This window comes from Lampetra fluviatilis, chromosome 30 (genome assembly GCF_964198595.1).
Source record: "Lampetra fluviatilis chromosome 30, kcLamFluv1.1, whole genome shotgun sequence".
In the NCBI taxonomy this organism is placed as follows: Eukaryota; Metazoa; Chordata; class Hyperoartia; order Petromyzontiformes; family Petromyzontidae; genus Lampetra; species Lampetra fluviatilis.
Window position 1 is genome coordinate 10,020,685 of NC_136304.1, and position 21,872 is coordinate 10,042,556.

Here is a 21,872-nt window from a genome sequence, read left to right on the forward strand (position 1 = left end):
CGGTAGTGGCAGCAGCAGCACTTACTTGGGGCCATAGCTCATAGCCAGCGAGGCCAGGTATCCGCTGCTCATGCCGAACAGCAGCATGACGAGGAAGAAGGCGACGTCGTGCGCCAGCAGGGCGCTGCCAAAGGGGTGTGGGGTCACGTTGCACAGCAGGAACGCCGGAATGAACACCAGGCGTGCCGCCACCAGCACCGGGAACCAGCAGCTGTGCTCCCCTGGCTACAAAGGCATAAAGAAAGACAAAGTTTCCCCCTTATGCACCGTGAAGACTACACAGGCTGCGGAGGGGCAAGTGCTGTTCAGCAAGCGCCTATGAAGGCTGGCACGGCGCACGAGGGGCTTGCGTGGGGTCGACACGTGCTTTGCCTATGCCCCCAGGGGTCGGCAATCAAAACAACAAGAGCGGCCATTTTTTTCGAATTCTGTAAAAATAAAAAAAACAAAAGCCGCAACGCATGTGAATACGAGACGGCCCTTAATAAATAACGTCACGAAGCGGTCCTGAATGCTCCGCATGGGGCTCCATAGCCACAAGTTGCCAAACCCTGCCCAAGGTAATCTGGCCTTCCATGGTAAACTGGACTTCCATGGTAAACTGGACTTCCATGGTCAGGAGTTAGCAACCAAAATAACAAGAGGGGACCCATTTTTTCGAATTTCAAGGGCCGCAAAGCAGTCTTTAAAAAGCCGCATGCGGAGTCACAAGTTGTCGACCCCTGCCAATGGCCTACCCAGTGCCGACGTTTACAGGTGTACCCCCAGGTGCTCATTCAAGGCCAATTCAACCTACCGCAGGTCCGAGACCCTGTTGATATATTCGCCAGTGATGTTTGACAGCGGCTGGGAATGAATGAAACTCATGTTGCCAGGTTTGGAGCACGCTCCGGTGTTATCGACTGCGCGGACAAATTGTGAGTGGCGCAGATAATAGCATTGTCTACTGCACTTACATGCTCTCCGCCTTCATCTAACTCGCACTAAGCGGCACGGTGAAGTATGGTCAAACATCCCTCATGACCTGCACAGTCTGGGGAAGGACCTCTCATCCAAGGGTTGTACGCGTACACATGTCTCCAACCGCCGTCTGGTCTGGCCTGTTCGGCGCGTGCGCTCTGCACGGATGTCAATGGGGAATTTTGGAGGGGGTGGTGGTGGGTGGCGAATGTAGGATGCGGTGGGAGGCGCTGGGTGGGACGACACTCACCCACATGACGACAGCTGTGAGGCTGCGGCCCATGAAGTCGCTCACACCAAACGTGAGAAAGCAGCACACGGGCAGGAAGAGGCTGTCTGTTGCACGGGTTCGAGGGGAGCGGGCAAACGCGGTAATTGAAATTACCGGCCGGGCAAATCGTACTACACCAAGCGAGTTGTTGTCCATGCTGCTAGTTTTACATGGGCTGCAAAGCCAGGGAAATACGAGTTAAAACTCTAAAACTATTTTTTATTTTACCGGGTAAGATCCACTGAGCTATGTAATTCTTATTGAGAAGCGATCTGGACACAAATGATAGCTCAACGAAGTGGCTTATTACATGGTAATTTATAGCAGCCAATACTCTAAAAAGCATGTTTCTAAAAGTGGAGGGAAAAACCGGTGAACCCGAAAATCCACGCAACTACGGGGAGAACATTACAACTCCAAATATACAGGCGTTAGGATCGGGATCGAACCCACGACTTCCTGTTTACCAGGCGAGGTGGTTAACATCTCGCCACCGTGACTCTACGACGCACGAAAGAAACGTCAAGACCTTGTGCGAAATTTGTTTCCCTGTAAATGCGAGCTCTGATTTATTCTACGAGTCGTCATGGTGATGCTAAAACCAACATGGCCGATTTTTTGTTACAATGCGTGTTACAAGCGTGAAGACGTTTATTCATAAAACTATATTCATCTTATCTTCATAAAGGCATTTTACAAATATAAAATGCCTGGTATATATATTTTTAAACCCATTGGCCAAACAGGCGCCTTTCCTTGTTTAGATCCCATGCAAGAGGGGAGGACGGATGTTGAGGCCTCCAAACCTAGATTTATTACACAGACGAGGCTAAAAAAGTTAGAATGGCAACGAAATGTGCAATTGTTTTGTAAATCAACAGCAACAAAGATGCCTGTTGAACATGGGACACAGCAAAATATTTTTGAATCACATCACTAAAGCTGTGCACGGGAAAGCTACACCTATAACTTTTTATTAACGAGGAGAGAAACATAATAAGGACACATTTATTATTTACACGACCTAACCCAAGAAAAACCCTTCATGACGGATGAATACCAGTTTCGAAAGCCAACTAACGTGTTAAACGGGAGAGAAACAGGCGCTACTGAATGGGGGGGGGGGGCTCTTACTCCACATGTTGTGGGTGCTGAATGTGGCGACGCGCACGGTGAGCGCCGGGAACACGGCGATAGTGAACCAGAACACGCAACACACGCACAGCGCCATCGGCCAGATCTGCAAAACACGACAGACGTCGCCCAACGGGTTAGAACTCGGCAAGGCTGTGGAGGGCAAGGGGCTGTTATAGCAAGCAGCCCATTGGTGCCAGCGCAGATAACACCTGAGTGTCGAGCCGGTACCTTTCTGAAGATGATGTAGATGCCGTCGGGCTTAGGAGGCTCTTCTCCCTTGTTGTTCAGGTTCAAGAAGGCCTGATGGGGCCCTGCTACTTTACTATCGCCTGTAAAACAGACAGAAAAACAGACACACCTACGTGTACATATATAAAACAGAAATAGATCCCACGTATAGCCTGCATACTGTTGCCGTTAGCGAGCACGTATGAAGGCCAGCACGGCGCATGCGGGGGTAGTGTATCCATCACCATGCTCAGCTGCCTTTGTCTCCCCAGCTAAGTGCGAATGCTCACGCAACGCATCGGGTTACTGATTTTTTAAATTTGTCTCGATCGAGGGAAAGCCCCCGGACTGGTTCAGATATTCACCAGCGATGTTGGCCATGAGCAGGAATTGAACACAGCTTTTCCAGGATCAACGTGCCCACAAGTGAACCAAAGCAGCATTGCGTACGCATGCACAAAGACCCTCGCCGAGCCGTCTATGCAGCAAGGACAAGTTCAATTCTATTCTCATATTTTGGTATTGGCAAAGGAGGTCCCATGATAAAGGCAAAGTTCGATAAGTTAAGTAAATGGTCAAAGTCTTTCCAACAATGGCCAGCCTTCCCGCAGGATGCCCACTACAAACCTTCCACGTATTGTTACTAATGTTAACAATCACAGAGGGATAAAGACCTGAGCTGACACTCAACAATGAACAAAAACGACTTTATTCATAATAAATATAAATATATCTCCGAGAGCTCATAATAAAGGTTTTTGGGTTAGATCGCATTATTTATAAATGTGTCGTAACCCTCCACCACCCGACACGGCCCAACAGTAAAAAAGTGTCATTGTTGACACTTATCAAGACGCTCATACATCGGGCTAAAACAGTGTCAGATGATGAAAGTCTAGTGAGAGAGATTAAACATGTTAAAGAAGCACTAAGACAGAATGGCTACAATAATGCTCAAATTAACAGAGCACTAAATGCCAAATCACGATCGCAAAGCAACACTGCTGAAAGCGATCAGATTATTAAAACAATAAAAATACCATTTATCTCAGGAGTAACTGACAAATTAGCCCGTGTTTTGCAAAAGCAAAACATTACAGTAAGATTTGGTACAGTACACAAAATTCAACAACTAGTAACGTGCACTAAAGACGAATTACCTAAATTATCAACAGAAGGTGTATATCGGATTAATTGTGTATGTGGCAGATGCTATATTGGACAGACAGGGTGTAACGTTAGTGTAAGACTAAAAGAACACCAGAGAAATATTAAACTATCGCAAACACAACTGTCGGCAGTGGCAGAACATGCTTGCCAACAGGGACACTCAATTGATTTTGACAACGTTGAAGTGTTGTGTAAAACTAGTTACTACTGGCAAAGACTAATTAGAGAATCCATTGAGATTGAGAGAAACAGAAATAACTTTAATCGCTCAGACAGCTACAGGCTTAGTGCGGCCTGGAAGCGTATTATTAAATAAGATGCATTACAATTCCTTATAAGGGAAACAAGCACTAACTGATTATTAATGTAGCATAATCACAATAGAACACATTCCAAATGATTACTAATCTACAACTCGCATCGTAACAATAGCCTTATTACTAATCAAGTATATAATTACAATAACACCCCCTCAAATCTTTGCACCTGATGAGTTAATGATGACGTCACCCTGCTGCTGCTCTATATAAGAACGGGAGACACAGCAGAGCCTCACCATTCTGGCGAATTGCCCGATGATGCTGGATGCAATTACCAGCGAAACGTCGTACTCAAATTGTAAATGTTGTGGTTTCACGCTTCAACACACCGGTGGGCTAAAGCAGTGAACTATTTGTCTTTTGCCAACGTGACACTTTTTTACTGATTGGCCGTGTCGGGTGGTGGAGGGTTACGACACATTTATAAATAACGCGATCTAAACCCAAAAATCGTTGATTATGAACAATATTGGTTGCGAAAGCCTACGTGTTAAAAAGACAAATAGTTCACTACTTTAGCCCACCGGTGTGTTGAAGAGTGAATCCACAACATTTACAATTTTTGGGTACGACGTTTCGCTGGTAATTACATCCAGCATCATCGGGCAATTTGCCAGAATAGTAAGGCGGTAGCTATCCGAACGGTTAAAGTTATTTTGATTTCTTTCAATTTCGATAGATTCTCTAATTAGTCTTGAGAGGCCGAACGAGCGAACGCACATGATGCAAGCACGTGCACACGTACGCAAGTCACCCACCATTAGCGATGTGTTCATTTTTGTTTTCTGTGTCATCCGTGGTGGTGGGGTGGTTGTCTTTGTACAGGTAATGCCTGGCGAATTTCTGCATGGGGCGGTGGAGAGGCACAGCAGCACAAAGGAACACGATGACGATGAGCAAAACAAAAAGTACGATCTGAGAGAGACGCTGACTAAGCTTGCACCAAGACGCAACACGCCAGAGTGCGTACCACGGAGAAACAGATGCGGCGAGACAGTGAGACAGAGAGTGAATGCGAAAATAAAACGGGGAGTGTACAGGAAGACAAAACATTTGGTCGAGGGAGAAATGGATGACTTATAGAAAGAGGGAGAGAAGGGAGAGGGAAGGGATGGGCAAGGATGGCAGGATGAGAATGAGAGAGGAAGAAATGGAGAATATGTAGAGAGAAGAACAAGGAGGGAGGGATAAAGTAGAAATGGAGGCGACAGAAAAAGTTAAGGCAAGATAAAAAAAAAGGTGGAAGATCAATAAGGGATTGAAATTAAAAGCAAGAGAAGGATGGAAGGAGGAAAGTGGAAGAAGAGGAGATAGTAGAAAGGAAAGGGAGGGAAGAGTGGAGAGGAAATTGGAGGGGAAATGAAAGGATGGAAACAGAGATAGAGAGGGTAGAAAGGAGGAGAAGTGGATGGAAGGTGGGTGGTGGGATCAGTGCGGTGGTGAGATGGAATGAGCTATGGTGGGTGGTGGGATCGGTGCGGTGGTGAGATGCAATGAGCTATGGTGGGTGGTGGGATCGGTGCGGTGGTGAGATGGAATGAGCTATGGTGGGTGGTGGGATCGGTGCGGTGGTGAGATGCAATGAGCTATGGTGGGTGGTGGGATCGGTGCGGTGGTGAGATGGAATGAGCCATTGTGGGTGGTGGGATCGGTGCGGTGGTGAGATGGAATGAGCTATGGTGGGTGGTGGGATCGGTGCGGTGGTGAGATGCAATGAGCTATGGTGGGTGGTGGGATCGGTGCGGTGGTGAGATGGAATGAGCTATGGTGGGTGGTGGGATCGGTGCGGTGGTGAGATGCAATGAGCTATGGTGGGTGGTGGGATCGGTGCGGTGGTGAGATGGAATGAGCTATGGTGGGTGGTGGGATCGGTGCGGTGGTGAGATGGAATGAGCCATTGTGGGTGGTAGGATCGGTGCGGTGGTGAGATGGAATGAGCTATGGTGGGTGGTGGGATCGGTGCGGTGGTGAGATGCAATGAGCTATGGTGGGTGGTGGGATCGGTGCGGTGGTGAGATGCAATGAGCTATGGTGGGTGGTGGGATCGGTGCGGTGGTGAGTGTGTGGGGGGGGGCTCACCAGACGAGGCAGGTAGAGGTAGCTAAATATGGCGATGGCCGTTACAACGCACGCCGTCACGAAATACCAGAACGCAGCCGAGCGAGAATCTGCGCCACCTGTGAAGGAGAGGAGGGAGATGGGCGAGGGGACATTGCTGCATCCGACCGCATGTCTCCCGCGCGTCTCCTGGTGGCGCCGTCACCGTGGAGACCCAAACTGTTGGTGTGGTTGTAACCGTTCAATGAATCGTCACCATTCTGGATCTCAATCCCATTTCTTCTGTTCCCTTTTTCACCAACGAATATTTTTTTTTTACCAAAACATTTCTATTCACTGATGAATCGATGAATTTCCAACGACGTCAGGGAATGTTGTTCAAGTTTATTTCTAGTTAAGTTTTGTTTAACCAGGTGAGGACTTGCGTGGCGCAAATGAGTCTCATTTGAAAGTGACCTGGGGTTACGAAGATCACGAAAGCGAAACTAGTAAAATAAAGCACAGCAATGAAGCAAGCCAGTGCAAAACAACTGTGCCACAAGACACATCGAGAATACTGCACCAACATAAATAATTATGAAACTAACAAATTCAATGCAGTGCAAGTCTTCTCAGGCATGTTCTTTTTTACGTTTTGTAGTGTTGGTATGGCACAGGTCCTGTGACACGCTACAGTGCGGCAGTACGGCACAGCACCGTGCGTCAAGTGCAACCGTGCGTCGTCACGAGGTGTGTGGAGGTGCCTTGCCACCGCATGCCCAAGCAGGTTTTGTTCGGCCAGATAGGTGGAGCTAAACGGGCGTGGTACGGGCTAGAGGAGAGATGGACTGATGTGGCGTAGAAGGATGTGGAGCTGATTGGACTTGCCGATGACTGGTACCAGCGGTCTCAACATCGGCCTCTGTGGAGGAGGTTCATGAAGGACGCTACTGGGCAGTTGGAGGCAGTCGCCCTCCAACAACAACAGAGGGCAGAGGAGCGAAGCGGAGCACTGGGTGGCTAAAATACAGAAAGTTGGCTCCGCTACGAACCCGGCAACCTGAGTTTGATTTCCGCTAGTGGCCAACACTAACGATGATCATCTGAACCAGTACTGGGCCTCCTCAAGGTCGATTCAGCCTCAAATGAGGCGTGGTGCCAGCCTTCACAGGTGCTCGCTCACAGCACTTTCCCTAAACAGTCCGTTCAAGCTCCACGGGGGATCTTTGTCTTTGTATGATGTGGCAAGGTGCTTACTGAGGATGGAGAAGATCATGGCGAGGGCGGTGAAGATGCCGGACATGCCCTGCCCGCTCATGACGGGCGCCGTGTAGCCAGGGGGGAGCAGTCCCACAAGGCCAAACACGCTGCTCTGGAACACAGCGCCAAACGCTGCACACGCACACGCACGACATCAACAACTAGTGACGTGTTGTTGTGTTTATAACGTGTTTACGGTCAGTCTTGCAGATGCATTCCTGAAAAGTCCCAGGTAAAGCCAAAACGCATTATGCTAGGAATTACTGTACAGTATACCCTCGTTATTCACGAACTTGTTATCTGCGAATCGCATCTGAACTGTACACGACTGCACCAATAGACAGGGAGAAAGAAAGTGATGAGAGAGAATGTGATCCAAGAAAGTGATGAGATAAAGTGATGAGAGAGGAAGTGATGAGATGTAGTAGTCACGTATTGATTTACTGTAATTCGTAGGCCAATATCATTATCCGCAAAATTTGCTATTCGCATGCATCTCCGGAACGTATCGCTTGCGCATAACGAGGGAATACCGTATACACATTGCGGCAGTCATCCTATGGTGGGACAAAGAACCGAGCTGTAGGCATGCCGCCACGTGCCGTATCACTCCGCGCGTATACCCAGAATTCCCACACCGCTCAACTGCGCAGCTCAAGAAAATAGTTCGTCGTCGATGGCTCAGAAACCATGTCACAGCAGTGCGCGTTCTGCAATAAGTGTTCCCAAATGGAAGAACCGCGTTACAGCGAAAACGCCTTGCATGAGGATTTACTTTTCGTGTTATGTATGTATGCATATGGCATGGGGAGCGTGAGGAGTGGTCAGCACACTGCACTATGAACCCGGAGATTGATTCCCGCTCACGACTGCGAACAGTGACAAATATATATGAACTGGTCCAGGGCCTCCACCCTAGGTCAACTCAGCCTCAAAGGAGTAACAGGTGCGGCGTGTAAACATCACCACTAGGGGATTACAAAGGAGGCCGGGCGTGGCGCAGGCCACACCATTTCCTCGTGTGAGGTGTTGGCTTTCGTAGGTGCTCGCTAACACAGCACTTGCCCCAACAGTCTACGGGGGGGGGGGTGGGATAACTTCACAGAGAGATTTGGCGAAAATTGTGTCGTCGAGACCACGAGACCAATTTTAAACGCGACAATTTGATTCGTTTGTCTGTGTCGGGTGCTTGAGTCTCAACCACACAAATTTGATCCGATCATTCCATGGCCCATCCCAAACATCTATCAAGAACAAGACGGATCTCCGTCTTGTTCGTCAAGGAGGTGCTATACCCTGGCTCGCCAGGAGAAGGCGGTACGGCAAAGAGCAGACCATCTGTATGGGATACATCGTTGCCCCCTCGCATGTGTGTGCTTTCTCCGGGCGCCCCGGTTACCTCCCACACATATCAACACCCATTAATTGAATGAAAACATCTTAATATAGAGATGACCACGGAGCTTGGACAACTGCTGGTGCTGATTCGCCACGTGGCTGCCTTCCCGTTTGTCTGTGCTTCGTCGCGGAAGCAGAGGGCAGTGCAGAACAGTCCATTGTTATATTACACTACACCTCCTTGTCGATGCTACTCAACTTTTACCTACGACCCACACGGCGTGCGGGAGGTCCTTATCCAGGCACTGGACTGTAACCAGAACTTTCAAAGCGACAGAGAGAATCCCCCATGATCACGTGCACGTGCGACTGTACAGTTGTGCGGTTATGCGGTTGTGCGGCTGTGGGAAGCTGTGGGGCTGTGGGTTTGTGGGGCTGTGTGGCTGTGTGGCTGTGAGGCTGTGTGGCTGTGGGGCTGTGTGGCTGTAGGGCTGTGTGGCTGTGTGGCTGTGGGGCTGTGGGGCTATATGGCAGTGGGGCTGTGTGGCTGTGGGATGTGTGACTGTGTGGATGTGGGGCTGTGTGGCTGTGTGGCTGCTGTGTGACTGTGGGGCTGTGAGGCTGTGTGGCTGTACGGCTGTGTGGCTGCTGTGTGACTGTCGGGCTGTGAGGCTGTGTGGCTGTGGCGCTGTACGACTGTGGTGCTGTGGAGCAGTGCGCGAGGGGACCCACAGTTGATGAGGAACACGGTGACCATGGTGATGCCAAAAAAGGCGCTGGGCGACAGGGAGCTGGCCCACACGAGAATGCCCGTGAGTACGAACATCATCAGGATGCCACCCAGCCCCCCCACGATGCGCAGCTTGATCGGGATCCTGCACCGCAGACAAGGGGGAAGGGTGGGAAGAAACACACACAGCCAATTAGTCACGTAAACAAAACGTGCCAATTAGTTACTACTTCAGCACACCAGTGAGTTGGAGACTAAACCCACACATTTACAATTTGTGTTCAACACGCTGGTGTAGTGGACACAAATTGAGTGATGGTGTGGTGTAGTCCGGCAAAACAACCCCCTACCTCCTTGTTCGGTGCCGGACGGTAATGCTGTGGTGAGCAGTGCCATGGGGGAAGGGCCAATTTCAACTGGCCATTCCCCTCATGGTGTTTGTAGCCACCAAAGCAGCCAAAGGGTTTTTCTGGATGGGTGCGAGTGGCTGGTAACCCCTCCACCTTCAATTTAATTACCACAAAACCACGTGAAAAATTTGCAACTAAGTTTGTGTCAGAGGCCCCGAGGAGACAGGTGTCTATGACATCTCCTGGCCAAACCCCGTTTGGCGGAGCCAGGAGACTGAATCCTTACCCTCACGGTTCCTCCAGAAACAACAAAAAACCACTGCGGGTGGTCACGTGGAATGTTCGCATGCTCACTGCAAAGGAGAGGCTGCCACTCCTCTGTCGGGAGCTGGACCGGTACCACCTGGACCTCTTTGGTATTCAGGAGATCCGGTGGACCGGCTCTGGCTCCTGCCGCCATGAGGGGTGGACTACTCGGGGCAGGAGACTGCCAAACAACAGGGAGTGGCCCTTCTTCTGAACAAATGAATGAAAAGTGCATGGGAGCATGGTGGTGAGGTGTGGGAAGCTATAAGCCCCAGGCTACTTTGGGCTCGTCTTCCAAGCAACCAGAGGCGAGTAGTGGTGGTTGTGATTATTTATGCCCCCACCGAAGATGAACATCAGTGGAGGGATGCAGGCAAGGCCGATGAGTCAGATGCTTTCTTTCTATGACCTCCTGTTACAGGCGCTAGCTAAAGTGGCCCCTCAGGATAGAGTCATCCTGTTGGGTGACTTTCAATGCCCGAGTTGGTCATGATGCTGGCACCTAGTCTGGAGTGATTGGAAGGCATGGGCCAGATCAGCTCAATAACAACGGTAGGAGGCTGCTAGATTTTTGTGCAGCCCATGGGTTTGTAATTACCAATACGCTATTCCATCATCGGCGCATCCACACAACATCATGGATGCATGCCGGGTCCAAGCAAGAACATCTGCTGGACTATATAGTGACGGAACAGTGCATGTGGGCCCATGTCCTTGAGACCAGGACCTACCGTGAAGCTGATCTGCCCACTGACCATCGGCTTGTCATCTGTAAGATGCGCCTGCCATTCTTCCACTCCGGTGGTTGTTGTACACCCAGGACCCCATTCCAACCCACAGCAGCCTGGTCTCAGCTAGCTGATGAAAGTTGCAAGCGAGAATTTCATCATCGCTTGCAGCTGGGGTTGGCATCGTCCCCCACTCCTCCTGATGCCGAGGGGAAATGGGCGAGGTTTAGGACTGTGGCTCATGCAGCTATAATGGCTGCTTTGGGTAAACGGTCCAGACCTCCCCAGAGACCCTGGCTGACAGAGGTGTTCAGGCAGGCTGAGAAAAAGGAACAGGCCCACTCTCACCGTCTACAGCATCCCACGTCAAAGAATGAGGAGGGCTTACTGCAGCCTTCTTTTGAAGGTTCGTAGAGCCGTGAGGCGCTGCAAGGATGAGTGGTGGTCGCGGGTTGCTGATGAGATAAAGTCTGCCTCAGTAGCCCGCAATCACAAATCCCTCTTTAACTCCATCAAAGAAGTAACTTGTAGCGCCACACCTATCACCATCATTAGGAGAAAGAAAGATGATCTGATCTCTGACTCCCAGGAATAGGTTTGCAGATTTGTACAGCATTTCTGAGGTCTTGGGGAGGGGAAATCCCTCAGCCTAGAAAACATGGGGAAGTGGGGATGACCCTACTTAGGCTACCGTGCTTCAAATATTGAAAGAAGCAGTCACCCCCTGTGAGTGGCAGGCTGAGGTGCCATCTATTGAGGAAGCACAGAAGGCGATCCAGAGTCTGAGAAAAGCACCGGGCAGAGATTATCTCCCAAGCGAAATGCCGAGGGAGGGTGGCGTTTGTACCCAGACTGCCCTACATGACATTATAATAACAGTCTGGACCACTAGACGGGTTCCGCAGGATTTGAAAGATGCCCTGGTGGTCCCCCTCTTTAAGAAGGGGGACCGCACAGACTGGGCATCTCCCTCCTCAGTGTGTTGGGAAAGGTCCTGGCAAGGATCATTCAACATCACCTTGCCAGACACGCTGAGGAGAGACTTGCGGAGCCCCATTGTGGTTTCAGAAAAGGGCGGTCCTGCACAAATGCCATATTTTCTGTCCGTCTGCTACAGCAGAGGTATAGGGAATTCCAATAGGACCTACATCTTTGCTTTATTGACCTGGTCAAGGCCTATGATACCATCAGTAGGCCTGTGCTCTGGGTTGTTCTTCGTGCTTTTGGAGTCTCTGACTCTGCTCACAATCATTAAGGACCTTCATCATGGTGATCAGGCCCGAGTAAAACTACGTGGCTGGGAGTCAAGAGCCATTCCCTGTTCACCTTGGGGTGCGACAGAGATTTCCTCTGGCTCCCACATTATTTAACATCTATTTTGACCATGTCGTTCATGAAGCCTTCGATGGCTGTACCAGAGGAATTTACATCTGATACAGATACAATGGGAGGCTAATCAATGCCTGAGGGCGGTCAAGGGATGGCTCCCTAGTTGTCAACCATGTTATGTATGCCTATGATTTGGTGATTGCTGCTCACTAAGAGGAGTTGGAGGCGCTGCTGCTAAACCTGGAGCAAGCCACTAAGAGGTGGGGCCTTACTATCAGCCCCACCAAAACTAAGCACTTGTCTGGGTATATGTACCATCAGACACTCCACCCCCCCACAACTCCCAATTGGTGATGGGGCAGTTGTGGAGTGGAAAGTTTTCCATACCTGGGCAGTATGCTCATGACCGGCTCCGGTTTGACATTAGAAGTCTCACTCAGAATCAGTCAAGCGGCATTTTCTTTTCATCTGCTGCGTAACGCTGTGTGGAAGCTACCTGGTCTGTCGCTCCACACGAAGCTTTGGGTCTTCTCGGCCACGGTCAAGCCCTCCCTGCTCTACACTTGCAAAACGTGGGCCCCCCTAATGAAACATCTTTGCCGGTTAGAAACATTTAGACTGGCCTGCCTACGATTCATGTTGGGTTTAACCAGGCTAGATTGTGAGGAGCTCACAAATACTTGAAAGATCTGGACAAAGTCCTATCGCTGAGCTCCTCCGGCAGGCAAGGCTGCGTTGGCTGGGCCATGTAGCCCGCATGCCAAGTCACCGCATGCCTAAACAGCTTTTTGTTCGGCCGGATAGAAGCGGCTAAACAGGCACGGCACGGGCTAGAGAAGAGATGGAGTGATGTGGTACAGGAGGATGTGGAGCTTAGTGGACTTGCCGATGACTAGTACCAGCGGTGTCAAGATCGGCCTCCGTGGAGGAGGCTCGTGAAGGACGCTACTGGGCAGTTGGGAGGCAGTCGCCCTCCAGCAACATAGGAGGGCAGAGAAGCGACGCTCACAACGAGTGGAACGCCAGGTGGCTACAACACAGTAATTTGGCACAGTAGGGGACACAGGTGGTGCATCGGCCAGTCATCTCAGTCAGTTGACCCATGGCACCTGGGTCTGTCCCGTGACCTGCCAGCGGGCGTTGGACACTTCCCGTGGACAAGCCCCGTGGTGACGTCACCACCACTTAGTGGCGAATGGTGATTGTTTTTACACGCTTTTTACTAACTCACTATGTCTGTTGTTGTATCCTCAAATCTTGTAACTAAATATTTACCCACTTCCCATTGTGGTATCGACTACAAACTTGGTATACTTATGTCATACTGATGACAATACTATATTCTATCATTAAAAAAAATATATATATATTTTAAACATTATTTTTACATGTTATGTTACGGCTTGGGTCTAATTGTCCAAGCTCAACTGACGTTGGCTGTAAATCACCACGGTCCCTTACGTTAAGGCAAGCTTCGGGGCCACTTCCTCGAGTCGTGGAGTTCTTCCATTACTAGTACGGTACATTTCATTAAAGCATGTCTAAAAAAAAAGTTTTTAAAAATATTACTTATTGGTGTTGAGGCGAGTCGTGGTGTGGAGGTGAGTGGTGGTGTTGGGAGGGGTCGGTGGTACGGTGTGGAGGTGAGAGAGAGTGGGTTGGTACGGGGAGGTAGGGGCAGTCTCAGCTGGCTGGGGACACATTCAAATGTGGACGTGTCAGTCGGCGCATAAGATAGCTGTCACTGTGTCCACTGTAACGGAAGCCGGCTATGTGACGACAAGCCAAGGACGGGGCTCACAAGGAAGGTTGCACTCCTTCCGTAGGGGAGGCTTGCCCCACTCCTGACAAGCGTGGTGGACGGGTAGGCATGGGAGCGTGCTTGTGTCTCTGTGCGAGGCTCACAGCGTGTGCAGCATGGAGTTGAGGCAGCAGAAGATGAGCAGAGGCACCATGGAGCATATGGTCATGGTGCTGTCAAAGTTCTTGGACAGCTCGCTCTCCAACGCAGGTTCACCAGAAATGCTGTCATTGCTGCCGTTGCTGTTCCTGGCCGTGACGTTCTCTTTCTTGTCTTGCAGGCGGCCCTTGAAGTACTGCAACAGAGCCAGGGACACAGCGACGGGTAAGCGGGCGAGTGCACTCGGGCACGTAGTAATTTACGGTGCGAAGTTTAACACGCGTACGTATGTTAGATGCATTCAAAGATTTCAAAGGCTCCAATGCAGATGGCTTCACCCACGCTGGGTGCGGTGATGCACCCAGCGTGCGACCCAGTGCCGTCAAAGCTGGGAGTTTGCATTTCACGCTGCGGGACTGTGAGGCATCCGCAACAGCACAACAAACGGGTTCATGCCCCCATCTGTAGGCGCAGGTTTTTACCAGCTACTCAGGTTTCGTCTTCTGTGAAATGTTGTCTCTGAACAAGGAACTGGGTTGATTGTAAAGCAGGACACGATCTCGAGGTTATCTCAGCCCATGTCCCTTTGCTTAAACCAGGAATATCAGAGGTTCCTGCTGGTTGGCACTCGTGCTCAGGCGAGGTGTAGCATTTACAGACTCCAGGACTCAGTTTTTTTATTCGTCTCAAGGAGCCTCAGCACCATAGTCGGTCAGAATGTTGTTTGATCGCCACGTGCAAAAATATCATCAGGTCCTGCAATTTTCATGTCAGGGCTCTACGACACATTTGGCTGCTATTGAGTCACGACAGCCAACACGGTGCAATGTAGCATCGGACAGCCAGTCCTCTACTTATGAACACACGACTTACGAACATCCGCAGCCTCGCTATAAGCGAGTTCTGGATTCGCGAGTTTCGCGAGCAACTCAGTGTCTATCAATTCCCTAGTCGCGACCCGCCAGACTACAGCGTTCGCGAGTGCACTACGTAGTGCCAGACCACCAACACTGGGGAGGCGCGCGCAGAATGTTGTTACATTTGAAACGGTCTGCGAAGATTTAGCCACGCTCCCTGGGCTGCCCGCTTTGTCCTCAGTCTCAAAGCAATACCGTTCTGAACTTGTTATTGGGAATTTTTGTTTTACTTTATACATACTTACAGTCGACTTCGTTTATACATTTTGGCGTTTTTATCACCTGCATCTCCCGATCAGTTATCCTCCTGAATTCCTCACCATTGCCTCCAACATCATCAAATGATTATCATCAAAAGTACTTTAACAAGTTGTTATTAATTATTTATTGTAGTCATCGTTATTAAAGATGTATTATTTCCCCCCTATGTTCACTGGTACCAGGAACGTAACCCCGTTTGTCCTATTGGGACAACAAGGTTTCTGCATTCGCGAAAAGTTTAAAGAATGTAACAGATAGAGTTTACCGAATTTATTTTTAATATCGACTTAAAACGCAAACTCGCGGAACAATTTTTTTCTTATTTGTGTTTTATTTGCAAGTTAATATTTATCACAGTATTACATGTAAATACACAATATTTCTTCTTATTTATGAGTTTAACAATGTTTCCCTTTTTTGTCGAACCGTAAGATATTGTATAACAGTGACCATATGGGCAATGAAAATACGGTACATTATTGCGTTGTAACGAACTGCTCGACTTCCAAAACGGCTCTCAACGGAACCCGTTCGTAAGTCGAGGACTGTCATTATTGACAAAGCTCGATTGTTGCAACTTGCTACTCTACTGAACGTCTGGAAAAATATTGGCAAGCTGCCACGTGTCCAAAATCCTTTGACACGTGTTGCGATGAGTACTGTAAGATCTGACCGTGTCCATCCGGTCCTTGCCGAGCTACATTGGCTTCCGGTTGCTGAACAAATACATTAGAAGTTCGCAATCATTACACACAAAGTGCTTGCCACAAATGAACCACGATACCTTGCTGATCTCGTCAAGGAGCATAAATCATCACGCAAATTCCGTTCATCCTCGCAGCAGCTTTTGGCTATCCATCGAACAAAGACGGTCACCGCATCGCACACTTTCAGATGCGCTTCTGCGGCCATCTGGGACACCCTTCCTTCCGATATTGGAAAGCCACTGGGAGCTATGCACTTTTAAATAATAGCTTTTTTGTGTTTAGTTTGTTGGACTTCCCCCGCACCTCTGATTAGCACGGTTGGCTACGTACGGTGCGAAAGAAGTTCAATGTGTACACATACGTGCATGTCCCATGCTAGGTGGTGCTTCTTGCTCTGTCATGAAAGTCAAAGGTCAAAGTGGTTTCTTACTCTGAGCATTGAGGCGGTGCTCTTCTCTTATCTAAAGCCCTGAGCCAGTGGTGAAAATTACACATTCCTATAGCGAGGGAATTATCCACAGGACAACGACTGACTTCCCCACAATCACGCGTCTCTGCGATTAGGGTGTTTGTGACGTGTGCGGTGTTATGGTGCAGCTGGTAGGGTGTTCAGCGTGCAGCGAATATGGTGTTCATAGTGCTGCATACCGGTCGACGTTGTGTTCATGTGGAGTGCACCATGAACGCCATTTGACAAGGAAGGTGTCACGGTGTTTAAAAAGAGGTTCAAGGTGTATTTTATAATGTCTTTCATATATTTTAACTAAATGTGATACTTTCCATTGTTTTTGTGCAACTAAAATTTTATTGATGTCACGCTTACTTGTGAAGCGCTCTGCGACAATTTCACTCTGAAAGGTGCAATATGAAAGTTTGATTGAGAGGCCAAGTTAATCCCCAGCAAGAATTTGAACTCGCAACCTCGCGATTGCGAGCCGCTCGCTCTACTGCTGCTATGCACTAATTTCTTTAGAACTGCTTTTGTATTCTTTGGTTTTTTCGGTAAAGTCAGGCCGGTAATTTTTTTTTTTAAATCATGACGTTTTGATTGCAACACAAGCAATCATCATCAGGTATGACATCAAGCAACGGCCAGAATTTCTTGCTGTGGTTGTTACACCTGATGATGATTGCTTGTGTTGCAATCGAAACGTCGTGATTAAATTTTTTTTTTTCCTACATGACTTTACCGAAAAAACCAAAGAGTATGAATCCTTGCAGTCACGAAAGCTTCAAATCTAGAACTGCTTGTGTTCAGTTTTTGTCCTTCCCCCTGCACCTCAAATAACCCAACGGATAATAGATATCCATTATAATTTATGACTACTTTAACCCCCCGCCCCCTCTGGTCTTCGCACCCGATTGGCTCACAAGGGACGTCATCACATTCACCCCTAGTCTATTTAAGACCGAAACAGGCAGGAGGATTTCTCCACAATTCTAGCTGTCGCTTGATGAGGATGGTTGTTGCACTTGCCGGCGAAATGTCGTACTCGAATTGTAAATGTTAAGGGTTTTATTCTCCAACACACCGGTGGCGTGCTAGTAACTAATTGCCATGTTGTGTTTACGTAACAAGCCTTACTTGATTGGCTGTGTCGGGTGGTGGTGGGTTTAACGACACATTTATATTTAAGCGATCTAACCCAAAAGAAAAAAAAACCTCTTATGGACGTACATTGACGTTCATCCTCAGGGCTGTGCTGGGATAGATTACGTGAAGAGAGAAAAAAACCAGTATGTCGTGCTTTACGAAGCTCCTGCCATTTCAGAATGAGTATGTGCGGATCGCATATGACAAAATCAACTGGAATGTGCCCCACCTTGTCAGATTTCTCAAGTTAACCCGGGCGTTGAGCCTGAACAGTGCTTGAACAGGTGACCAGCCTGGATAAACAAGGGCAATCCAGCAATGTGGAGGCGAGGGTCATGTAACACAGGCACCGTGGTGGCGAGATGTTAACTCCCTCCTCGCCTCATATGCAGGTCGTGGATTCGATCCTGACCTTGACGATGCCTGTTTATAGGGGAGTTTGCATATTCTCTACGTGGTTGGATTTTTTTCCGGATACTCTAGTTTTTCCTCTCCACATTTATAAACACGTGTTTTACAATATTTCGCTGTTATAAATTTACACATAAGCCACTTCCATCGAGCTCTCATTTGTGGCTAGGTTGCTTCTCCAAAAGAGCTATATAGCTCAGTGGGCCTTGCCTGGTGAAATCCAAAATAGTGGAAAGTTTCAGCAGTGGACTGTAACCAGAACATTCATAGCAGACTTGTGTAGGCTTGAGGCTGTTGTTATCAGGCGGCTACGAGGGGCGGGGTGCGTGCGCAGAATGGAGGAGGGCCGCTTACTCAGACAGGGACAATGGATCAGCACCCACATGTCAGTGACCCAAATGGTGGTGATGGACTACAACATCGGACTGTGGACGTCAGACGTGAACTGTGCAAGGGTTGCAGAATCTCAAAGCAGGGAAGCGATGACATGGTGTGGTGGGCATCACCAGGATTGGTAGTCATTACCCCTTATGTCTGTACGTATGTTGAATTTATTTCGTAGCGTACGAAACCAACCGTGCTAAATCAGAGGTGCGGGATGTGCAGACACTGATGCTCCCTGTAGCCTGATTTAATTATGGGTGTCTAGAGTCTAATGCAGAACCCATCAGCTCAACGGTGCAACCTGAAGTCTCAAGACATGTTCATTGTGGGCCAATCTCAGTGCGTTAACTAACGAAAAAAAACAACTAGCAAGGCTTTGTCAATTCACTGAGGGATGAAGGCCACCCATGCAGTGCTGGTCATGGGGGTTGTTTGACAGCCACCCCATCACCACCCCGCTGGCCAATGTGGTGGTGATGCGGGATGGTCCAGGACAGATCCAGATGTCACCCTCCACTCATGTTAGCCGTAGCCAGGACTCGAACTCAGGTGGCCAACCACTGCTCCACCCTCCCACCATTCGTGTTATAAACACAGTTGATTAAAACCGTTTTCTACACACACACACAATTCATGCCTCGAAACGTGCTTGTAAGCAGCTTATTTATGGAAATGTATTTCTACGAGATGAGTAGACTGCAATAAGTTGCGAGAAACCGAATCGAAAACCTCGACAGCCTTTCTGGGGCTCTACAAATATTATTATTCTATCAAATCTCGTCCACGCACAGCGCACAGTTGACGGCGCCCTCAGTGGCCGGGGGCGAATCTTCACGCACAGACTCGTGAACGACTGTCACCCTGGCCTCACCCGAAAATGCACAATCGCAGTTTCTTCTATGGGGAGCACGGTGGCTGGGTCATTTCAGGGTAGGGTGGGGAAGAAACTACAATTGCCATTCATTAGAAAAAAATATATAAGGGCTCGGGCTGGATTATTCACACATATTGCAGCTCTTTGACCGGTTGCCACTCATACAACACGTCGTGAGGTCAGCGCGTGATAGGGGTTCGAGATAAAAGCAAACGTTCGCTCTGCTGTGATACGAACACACAAATCTGTGGGGAAAAAGAGCTTTGTAGCTCATCGGATTCCTCCGGTATAAATAAATATTCCGATTCTGATTAAACACGTAGCATGGAGCGTCAATTACGACGAATTTGGTTGTCCTGCTAATTTGTCGAGCGGCCAAAAGCTGGTGCCCTACAGAGCCCCAATAGAAGACGAAATCTACACGTGAAAAACAACGTCCTTTATTTATCCAGGGATCCTGCAGGGTGGTCCACCTGTCATTGAAAGGTGCATGGTACACACAAAACTTCAAGAATATTGAATCTGTGAAAGAATGTGCAATATAACTTCCATTTTGTAGTAAAGTTTTGTTCTTTCCGCACTATTTTTGCCTGCACCTCTGACACGTTCCGTTCCGTTGCTGCCTGTTCCTCCGTATAGATCAACAATGGTGTTGTTCTTGTTCTGTGCCGATGCACCACGGATCTACCTTAGCAAACTAGCTGGGAAACTGGCTACACGGGACTTTACTGTGCTGTTGTTTCCAGGATGTTTCTGTTGCTTCCAGGATGTTTCTGTTGCATGTAGTCACTTTAAGATGTTTCTTGTTCATGTTTTTGTTTTGTTGCGGTTGCACCCAAGGCAAGAGCCACATGGCTCACAGGGTTATACCTAATAAATGAAACTGAAAAGGAACATACATTGACCGATTACAGGACCGATCCGGCAGCATCACGTTGGCGAATGTCCCCTTCCTAACAATGACGCCCCCTGCCTGGTGAACTGCGTGCACAAGATAGTTGTCCGCAAGTGCCGCCGGGAGGTAAAGATCATGAGATTCCACACGCACTTTTCTCCCGAAATACGGTCCATTTTTAATAATTAGTGTATATCTGAGAGAGTACTGGGAGTAGCGTCGTCCGTGGCAGTTCCCCCGATTGGACGCAAGGCTCCGATGACTCCAGGGTGATTCGTCATCTCACGTACGTACGTTTAACCAACCGTGCTAATCAGGGTTGGGGGGGGAGTGGGGGGGAAGGACAACAAACTAAATCTCATGACGCGACTCCGACCGTGCTCTCACGAAAATAATGCGTGAAAAAGTAAAAGACAAATTAATAATGAATGAAGCGTCGATGGCACTAGTTGCGCAAGGATCTACGTTGTCAAGCAGCACGCGTGACCCAATACTTTATCGGATGGCAAACTCTACATTCTGCCCTCTGTTGCCACACACGAAGGCGCCAGTGAACATGAACAATTGCGTAACAAAAAATTGCGTAACAATGCTATCATCATTACAAGTTCACAAAGCAGGCGAGAATGATAAACAACATGTAAGAGCTTATTCTTTTGCTACTTTTGCTCGGTCCTATTTGCTGTGCTGCACTCCTTACAGCCACCTCTCATTATCCTCATCAAATAGCATTTCTACTGCGCCTTCCATGCAGTACATCTCAAGAGGCCCTGCTCGTTGGCTACCCACGTACATCTCAGCATGATCCCAGTCTCCAAGTCACTGGATTGTGAGCTTGAACCACCCCCACACTACCAAAAAAATATTAAAGAATTACATTACAGATCAAGTTAAAAGAAAGTATCCCGGCCAATTCCGATGACGCCACCACACTTCAGCTTTAAAATCATTCTGCCAGAGCTCTAAACTGATGTACAACAACCCAAAAAAGGTCAAACTATGCCACCACATGGCCACCGATCTCTGGGTGCCACTCCAATATCTCTCCGGGTAACCTGCCCCCTCCCTCTGCCTGCTTGCACACCTGCCCTGCTCTTGACAACCTCCCCGCTTGATTACGTCTACAGGGTTCAATGTGCTTACTGTGTCGTGCCATCATATTGCACACATCCTCCACCCTCAGATTACTTTCTTGTTGTGCTTTGTTAAGAGTTCCAGCACTTTAACCCACGTGGTACCAAACTCCTGCCACAAACACCCATTTCCTAACGCTGAAGTTGACCACTCCAGTCTTCCATATTTGGTTGATTCGGTCCATCAAAAAGGCCGGTTTCTGCGAACGCAGCACTCGACTGACTCACTTGGCGAATGCTCCATCTCGCTCGGCCTCTCGTGAAAGCTTCCCAATATCTCCACTAACGATGAGAGACCCCCCCCCCCACCACCGAAGGTGATGCGTTTTGGCCCTGTGTTTATTGACGTTCTTCATCACACCCTCACCACACAGAGAAACGTCACTCCCTATAACAACCTTCACCACAAACCCAAACGCGACCATCAATCTTCCTCCATGGCGTGAAACCGCAGCGTGGCCTCGGCACATAGCTGTTAAATGTTTGTTAAATGTTGGCGGTGCGGCACAAGCAGAGGGCGGCCAAATTGCGATTTGTCGCGCTGCAACATAGGGAATACAAGCCCGGACTTTTTATAAACACATTCAGAGAATGTTCTGCCGTGTAGTTTTTGGATGTCGTTCAAATATATA

At 48.7% G+C, this 21,872-nt stretch overlaps 1 protein-coding gene and 1 long non-coding RNA gene across 4 annotated transcripts in view; one reads left to right on the top strand and one right to left on the bottom strand.

Moving 5' to 3' along the window:
* LOC144943258 (equilibrative nucleoside transporter 1-like) overlaps window positions 1–21,872 on the bottom strand; it is a 59,608-nt gene that overhangs the window by 11,089 nt on the left and 26,647 nt on the right. For 2 of the 3 annotated variants that reach the window (XM_078870590.1, XM_078870589.1), the window contains 9 exons: window positions 14,070–14,260; window positions 9,454–9,596; window positions 7,381–7,515; window positions 6,166–6,263; window positions 4,845–4,929; window positions 2,597–2,697; window positions 2,366–2,471; window positions 1,211–1,296; window positions 26–225 (listed from right to left, as the gene is read on the bottom strand). In XM_078870590.1, the coding sequence (XP_078726716.1) occupies window positions 26–225; window positions 1,211–1,296; window positions 2,366–2,471; window positions 2,597–2,697; window positions 4,845–4,929; window positions 6,166–6,263; window positions 7,381–7,515; window positions 9,454–9,596; window positions 14,070–14,260 (1,145 nt within the window). Of the gene's footprint in view, window positions 1–25; window positions 226–1,114; window positions 1,297–2,365; window positions 2,472–2,596; window positions 2,698–4,844; window positions 4,930–6,165; window positions 6,264–7,380; window positions 7,516–9,453; window positions 9,597–14,069; window positions 14,261–21,872 lie in introns of those variants that run through there. The other variant, XM_078870591.1, reaches the window with a different exon arrangement.
* Window positions 14,245–21,872, top strand: part of LOC144943261 (uncharacterized) — a 33,479-nt gene continuing 25,851 nt past the window's right edge. Inside the window, exon 1 of the long non-coding RNA XR_013639470.1 lies at window positions 14,245–14,289. This is a non-coding gene — a long non-coding RNA (uncharacterized LOC144943261). The remainder of the gene's footprint in view (window positions 14,290–21,872) is intronic.